This window comes from Mustela nigripes, chromosome 13 (assembly GCF_022355385.1).
Source record: "Mustela nigripes isolate SB6536 chromosome 13, MUSNIG.SB6536, whole genome shotgun sequence".
NCBI classification, from domain to species: Eukaryota; Metazoa; Chordata; class Mammalia; order Carnivora; family Mustelidae; genus Mustela; species Mustela nigripes.
This window is the reverse complement of record NC_081569.1, coordinates 144,067,638-144,074,938: the sequence shown is the minus strand read 5'-3', so window position 1 is coordinate 144,074,938 and position 7,301 is coordinate 144,067,638. Positions and strand designations below refer to the sequence as shown.

The 7,301-nt window shown below is 67.4% G+C and overlaps 1 protein-coding gene across 2 annotated transcripts; it reads right to left on the bottom strand.

Annotated features, from left to right (window-relative positions):
• Positions 1-2,120: 2,120 nt before the first annotated feature.
• SIVA1 (SIVA1 apoptosis inducing factor) lies at positions 2,121-6,595 on the bottom strand. 2 transcript variants are annotated; one of them, XM_059374137.1, is made up of 4 exons: positions 6,435-6,592; positions 5,073-5,267; positions 4,121-4,277; positions 2,121-2,308 (listed from the first exon to the last, which is right to left on the bottom strand). In XM_059374137.1, exons 1-4 carry the CDS (start codon positions 6,550-6,552, stop codon positions 2,251-2,253), a joined length of 528 nt encoding a protein of 175 aa, XP_059230120.1. In that variant the 5' UTR covers positions 6,553-6,592; the 3' UTR covers positions 2,121-2,250. The 2 variants fall into 2 exon arrangements, with proteins under 2 accessions (XP_059230120.1, XP_059230121.1); XM_059374138.1 differs by lacking the exon at positions 2,121-2,308 and adding an exon at positions 2,705-2,779 and having other exon boundaries at positions 6,435-6,595.
• Between the last annotated feature and the right edge of the window lie 706 nt (positions 6,596-7,301).

Genomic DNA, 7,301 nt, shown 5'->3' with positions numbered 1-7,301 from the left:
GATCATGACCTGAGCTGAAAGCAGACACTTACTAGACAGAGACACCCAGGCGCCCCAACCACATGGCTTTAAAATTTTTTTTTCTTATTTTAAAAAATATTATATTTAGGGCACCTGGGTGTCTCAGGTGTTAAGCATCATGACCCCAGGGTCCTGGGATCGAGCCCCGCATCAGGCTCCCTGCTCAGCGGGGAGCCTGCTTCTCCCTCTCCCTCTTCCTCTCCCCCTGCTTCTGCTCCCTCTGTCTGTGTCTGTCAAGGAAATAAAATCTTAAAAAAAAAAAAAAAAACAACAAAAAAACCCCCAAACTTTAAGAGGGAGGACAGCGTGAGTTGGGGGCGGGGGAGCAGCAGACTTCCGGCTGAATAGGGAAGTGCCCCCCAACATGGGGCTCGATCCCGGGACCCTGAGGTTACAACCCGGGACCCTGAGGTTACAACCTGAGCCAAAAACAAGAGTTGGCAACTTCATCAGCCCCAACCAGCTCCAACCCTAACCGGCGTGCAGGTCTCACCACCACCACCCATATTCCCAAACTGAAACTCTCCCTGTGAAACACGGACCCCCCACCACCCCAACCGTTGTCTATGACCAGATTCCTTGAGGGGCGTCCTGGGCAGGATCAGTCCTCCGTGCCGGCTCAGGTCATGGAGCCCCTCTCCTGATGGTCCCTGGAGGTGTCGGGACTCCTTCCCCCCGGAGGCCGGACTGCCGCCCCCCCCACCCCAGCACAGCCGGGCCAGGCTGTTTACCCCCTCGCCTCTGATGGACACCCAGGCGGCCCTCCACCCCCCGGCCACGGTGACTCACAGCACGGTGGCCACAGGGGGTGGGGCACACATCTCTTCATGTTCCGGCTTTCACTTTTGTAAACACACTCCCACCAGAGGGACAACCACATCGCCCCACAGTTCTCCTTCCCGTTTCTGAGGAGCCCAGCACGCTGTTTTCCAGTGGCCCATCTTCCACTTCCACTGACAGCGCGTTCTCCACGTCCCTGCCCACTCTGGCTCTGCTTTTTCTTTTCAAAGATTATATTTATTTTACAGGGAGACAAGCAGGCAGAGAGGCAGGCGGAAAGTGAGGGGGAAGCAGGCTCCCCGCCGAGCAGAGAGCCCGATGCGGGGCTCGATCCCAGGACCCCGAGATCATGACCCGAGCTGAAGGCAAAGGCTTAACCCACGGAGCCCCCCAGGTGCCCCCACTCTGGTTTCCTTAATGGCGGCCACTGGGGAGAGGTGCTATGTCCTTGGGGTTTTGATGTACATTTCCCGAATGACTGGTGTGATGTTGTGCCTGCTGGACTTGTGGCCCACAGCCGGGCACCCAGGAGGCCCCAGGGCCTCTGCAGGAAGCCAGACGAGAGGTGGTCCTGTGAGCAGGATGGCCGACTGACAGCGGTTTCCAGAGCTCGGGGCCCTGACCGCCTCCTTGCCTGAGCACCAACCCCCCCCCCCCTGCCATCTGAACTTAGGGGTTTTATGCTCCTGTCATGGTAGTGAATCCGAGCAACTCTCCAGCCCACCACCCTGCTGTCTTCTAAGGATTCCCTGGACACTTCTCTGCTCATGAGCAGGCCACTGAGTCCACAGCAGGGGACCCTCATGCCAGGTGAGGGAGATCCACACCCGGCTCATGTATGACCTCCCCCGGCTGCCTCTTCTGTCTTGCTGGCCACCTCGCTGTGGCTCCATCAACGGCTCTCCCTCCAGGTCGCACACACCCCACTGCCCCGAACACAGCGAGGACACTGCCCAGCTGGGCATCACTCCTGGAGAGCAGGAACTGTCGCCACCCAGAGCCACCCCTGAAAAACCCAGTGGACACCCAGATGGGCACAGGTAGTGATGCCAGCTCAGGGACAGTCTGGGACGTCACCTGACATCCCGAGCTGCTCTGACACAGCAGTCCTGCACTCCGGAGTCAGATGACCCAGCTCCAAATCCTCTCTCCTCACCACTGGCTGGAGGGGCTCAAGGACCCGACTTTGGACGCTTGTTCCCATCCGTAAAATCGGGAAGAGTGGGAACACACCTCACCCAGAGCTCCGAGGCCTGGTATGTCGGTGGGCACATGCCCTTGGAGGCTGTATTCCCAGAACTGCTGAGCAAGGCCTCTGATCCAAATATAAAGGGGTTTATTCACTCTGCCCTCAGTACAAAATATAAAACAGACCCCCGCCCCGGCCCCCAGCTCCGCAGCAGCAGCGCCCGTGTGGCCCGTCCAGAAAGCTAGCATCCGCCCTGGGCCTCAGGCCTCAAGCATGGCGCAGCCGGCACACAGCAGCGTCTCGTGAACGTCTCCGCAGCTGCAGCAGCACAAGGAAGAGAGAACAAGTGATTCAGGGGTTCACCTGTGCCCCCGACTGCTATGGTGCGGTGCTGACCCTTGTCCCTTGACTTTATCTGGGGACAGGGCTGGGAGCTGCAGACAGAACCAGTTACGACGCGGCCCCACCGCAGACACATGTGCCCTGACCCCATGCTCGAGGCCACTGGGAGAATGCCGAGGCACGCCCACACTCCGCGGGCCTGCAGGCGGCCTTCCTCAGAGCCTTGGGGAGCCACCGCCGCCGCCTGATCTGGACTTCTGCGTCCAGGGCACGAGAGCTGCTGTCTACAGCGCCTGTGTGCGGTGTCTGCCCCACAGACCCGGCAGACTGAGGTGGCCAGTGGTCCACCTGCGGCCTGCGCTGCACAGAAACCTCCCAGGATTCCCCGGGGACTTACTGGGCCGTAGTGGTCCAGCAAATCACAGGGGACAGTCATGAGGAGAGACCCTGCAGGACAAGAAATTGGCTGCCTGCTACAGAACACGCGGAAGGCCGTCTAGTCTGAGATGCGCCAGCAGAAGGCAGAGCTGCCCGCCACCTAATGGGAAGGGCAGTAAGCCTGTGGCCTCCGGCACGGGACTCACGAGGATGATCAGCTGTGGGCGGGGTGCCGCCGGCCGCTGGACTGTGTCTTTGTGAACGCAGAGCCTCGGCACAGCACCCACTTCTGCGGCTCTCGGCACAGGGACCGAGGGCCTACCCTTGTGGGAGCGGCGGCAGCAGGCCAAGGCTGGCTTCTACACCTGCCACTTCGGCCTCGTGGCCTGCAGCGTGCCGTGAGACGGAGCAGAGAGCCCGGCCGGTCGCGTCTGAGAAACGGACGCCCCTGCCGCCCGTCGCAGGGTGAGCTGTGTAGGCAGTTGGGGAAAAGCCGGAAGTAAAGCCCAGGCGGACATCGTCAGGGCAGGAGGAAGGTTCCTGCACACGGCGGGCGGGAGAGGGCTCCAGGCAACTCTCCTCCCCCCTTGGCCACCTTGCTGCAAAGCTGGGTCCCGCCCCACAAGAACGGGCCTGGGGACGCTGGGGACGCAGCTGTCTTCAGTCTGCACAGACACAGGAGGGCAGAACCAGCAGAAGGAAAGTGTACCCCGCGGGTGTGAACAGTCGACACACACGCCCCAGCCCAGCTCCCGGCGCCCACCCCGCCTCGTGCGGCACACGCTGCCCGGCTTTCCCAGGCTCCACCGGCTGGCCGCCCCGAGCGGGGCTTCTGCTTTGCACGGCTGGTTGCAGACTGCCGAGACAAGCTAGTCTGAGGTGTACACAGCCAGCTGCGAGTCTTTGTGGGGGGCTGCGCCTTACACCCCGCAGCCGACAGTGGCTCCTGGAGAAGGGACTGGTATCTGGCACTTCCCAAGCAGGTGTGTGGGCTCAGCGGGCGGAGACAGACACACACGCTCCGGAACAGACCACACAAACGCTCCGTTTCCGCTCGAGGCGGTAGGAAAGTGCGCGCACGCACACACACACGCGTGCGTTCCAACCGGTTCCTCCACGGGCAGCCGGCGAACAGGAAAAACCACGTGAGCCGGTTCTAACGTCAAAGTCTGAAAAGTCGGCCCACGAAGCATGGCGGGAGCTGGCCCACGAAGCAAGGGTGGAGCTGGCCGTCCACGTGACCTGCGTCTCCCCAAGGAAAGCCCGTCCTCGGAGAAGGTGCAAGCCAGGCCCAGGCAGTTCTTGGCCCCAGCGTGGCCCCAGCGCACCCCCAGGGGCAATGCCGGACGGGCTGCTCTCCCACCCCCAGGTCCCCACCGTGACTGGGGCGCCCCGCGGTCGGGCACTTACTCCACAAGGGCGCACAGGCTGCAGGCCACGGCCCCGCAGCGGCAGCAGGCGCGCACACAGTGCCCGCACAGGGCGCGTTCACACTGGCCACACACCGCCGTCCCGTCCAGCGCACGCACACAGGAGGAGCAGGCTCTGGTCACGGTCCCGGACAGGTCTGTGAGGAGGAAACACTGCCTGTCAGCCCCGCAGGAGATCCAGGTGCTGGAGGCCGTGGGGCCGCCTCCCCAGCCGCGGACGGAGCTGACCGACTCCCTGTGTCTCTCCCACCAGGTCCTCAGGACAACCTTCCCGAAAGCGCCACACACAGACCCTCCCTTGCTCCCCAGGGAGACCCCAGGCGCCCAGGAGCCCTTAGAGCGCGGTTTCCGAGGCTCTGGGCCGAGCCCTCCTTGCATTCCTGCCACCTAGGAGCTGGGCACCGGGAGGATCAACTCCTCCCTCGCTGGCCTGTCGGGGAGCTCCCGCGGCTTTCGTGTCAGGCGTCCGAAACCTTCGTCTCCAAGTGTGGCCCCTGCATTGCTGGGCCCCCGTCCAGGCCCTGGGAGTGGGGAGCCGGGTAGGGGCGGGCGGTAACGGTGACTCCAGCAACAAAGGTGGGGGGGTCTGAGCCACACAGGACGCTGCGGCGTGTCCAGGGTTCCCACCCGGCTGGGACGCCGTGTCTCGCCGCAGGTGGAAAGCAGGCAGGACACCAAGGGGGTTTCTACTCCTTTCCCGATCCCCAGCCAGAAGCTCTGCACAACCCCCAGGCTTGGATCGGTGGCTGGGGGGGTAACAGCCTCCTAACGTCAGGAGCCTCTGGCGCTGAGCAGCTCGTCAGTCCCTGGGGCCAGCCCCTGCCTGTCTGGGGAGAAGCCCCCAGCCCAGGTGTCCGTGTGAGGACGAAGGACAACACACTCGTCACAGCCCCGCCTGGCGCACAGGGAACGTGCCCGTCGGCCTCACTCACCAGCTTCAGCTGCCTGGGCTGGGCTCCTGGTCAGCCGGCCGTCGGGTCCAATCAGCATCTGCCCCCGTGCAGCCCGGAGGGCCTCTGTGGGGCCCGGCCTCGGGGACTCCGGCAGCTCGACGATGGCACAGCTCTCCTCCCACGCGTGGTCCATGTAGGCCTGAGCCCCGCGGAACAGCAGCTGCTTGGTTTTCTCTGGGGAAGACAAACCGGTGCCGGTGTTCACAGCCCGGTGGGTGGAAGCGGCGCACGGCCACCTCGTCCTTCCGGCCGGCGGGGGCCAGGCCTCCTCTGTGCTGTCGCCCAGGCGCCCTCAGCCCACGCTGCTCCCCGGTGAGCTGGGGACCACTCTGTCCTCTCGCCGTCCTCACCGCTGCGGCACGGTCCCCGCCTCCAGGAGACTCTGGGTCATGCGGCCCTACCAGGCCTGTCCCGGCTCGCCCGGCTCTCGCGACAAGGGGCCTCACCGCGCTGCTGTTTCCGCCGGGCTCGCTGTAAGCCGGCGCTTCCCGTCTCTACTTCGCAGCCAGCGGCTCTGGTCCGGCCCACGGCCCCGCGGGTGGCACCGCCCACCTCCTGCGGAGCTGCTGGCCAAGGACAGGGCGGCGGCAACCGACTTTTGGCAGAGGCAACCCAGAGCTTTCCAGACGGCGGTGGGCCCTGGACGCCGCCCCCGGCCCAGCTGAACGGCTGCTCGGCGCCGGGCAGCGGCTCTCCAGCAGCCCCCGTCGGCGTCGGGGCTTTCGCAAGACCCAGCGCGCAAGGCCAGGCCGCAGGCGCTCCGTGTTCCCTGCCTTGTCTGCACCGAGCCAGGGCGCGGGCCCTCGAAGCTGCCGGCCGTGCGAAGGGGCACAGCGACCGGCCCGGGAACCGGAAGCGGCGCCCGTCCTGCAGCGCCCCCGGAGCGCCCGACCCTGGCCGGAGAGCGGGGCCTGGCTGCGGGCCACGCTGGTCCTTACAGCGCGTGACCGAGCGGCGCCGGCGGCTCGAGCGCAGACGGGCTGGACTCGGTCCCACGGGTCTCGGGCTCCGCCGCGGCTCCGCCAGGTCCAGCCCGCGCCGCCCTCGCGGCCCTGCAGAGCCTCGGGGCGCAAGGCCGGGAGGGCGGGGCGGCCGCGCGGGGCCCGGCGGGCCGGGGCTCTCGGAGGGCCGGGGCGCCCGCCCACGTCGGCCGCAGCTCCTCCCTCCGTCCCCGCCCGCGCCCCGCGGGTCCGCCCGCGCCCCGGACCGGGGAGCTCCGGCAGGCGGGACCCCGCGGCCCGAGGCTCCGGACCGACGCCCGCGCCCGCCCGCTCCGCTCGGAACGTGGCCCTGCCCGGCCTCCCGCGGACCAGGGGCAGCCCCGGGCCGCCGCGCGCTCACCGAAGATCGCCCGCGAGTGCTGCTCGGCGCAGACGCCGCGGCTCAGCTCCCTCGGGCCGACGCGCACCTTCAGCTGCAGCGGGGCCGCGTCCGCGAACGGACAGCCCCGCTTGGGCATGGCCGCGGGCCGGCAGCGGCGCCGTTCAGCCGCGCGCGCCTCGCCGCGACCCGTGACGTCACAGCCGCGCGCCAAAGCGGCGCGGCGCGGGATAGGCCGGGGGCTAGGGCGGAGGCGGGGCTCGAAAGCGGTGCGGCGCGGGATAGGCTGGGGGATCGCGGAGGCGGGGCTCGAGCGCGGCGCGGGATAGGTCGGAGACGAGGGCGGGGGCGGGGTCGAAGGCGGGGCGGCGCGGGTCAGGCTGGGGGCGAGGGTGGGAGCGGGATGGGCAGCGCGGGAAAAGTCGAGAGTGGGCGGGGTCCCGGTTGCAGCGCGGCGAGGGATGGGCCGAAGGCAAGGGTGCGGGGCGGGGCTCGAGGGCGGCCCGGCGCCGGATAGGCCGAGCGTCGCTTGGAGGCGGAACCGGCGCGCCGGAGGCGGGCCTAGTGGGAGGCGCGCCGCGGGATAGGCCGAGCGCGACCCGGACCTGCCGTCGGGACGCGGCGTGGCGGGATGGGCTGCGGTCCCGGGCGCGGGGACGGGCGCGTGGCTCAGCCACTGCAGGGCCGCGGTCCCTACACCCTTGTCGGAACTGGTGCCGTCCCCTGTTTGTCGCCGGCGTTGGAGGACGGTGCGCGTTTCCTGGCTTTCGGGGCGGGGCTCCCGGAAGTGGCCGCGCGTCACTTCCGGCCGGCGGGGGTGCGGGCTGCGGTCGTGCGGGGCCCGGCGGGGGTGCGGGCTGCGGTCGTGCGGGGCCCGGCGGGGGTGCG

Bases quoted from the DNA above. Each gene is read 5' to 3' on its own strand.
- SIVA1 (XM_059374137.1), bottom strand. From the start codon at position 6,552: ATGCCCAAGCGGGGCTGTCCGTTCGCGGACGCGGCCCCGCTGCAGCTG. The intron at 5,268-6,434 runs GTGAGCGCGCGG...TGTCTTCCCCAG, and splicing joins GCACTCGCGGGCGATCTTCG to AGAAAACCAAGCAGCTGCTG. The intron at 4,278-5,072 runs GTGAGTGAGGCC...TCCTCCTCACAG, and splicing joins AGCCCAGGCAGCTGAAGCTG to ACCTGTCCGGGACCGTGACC.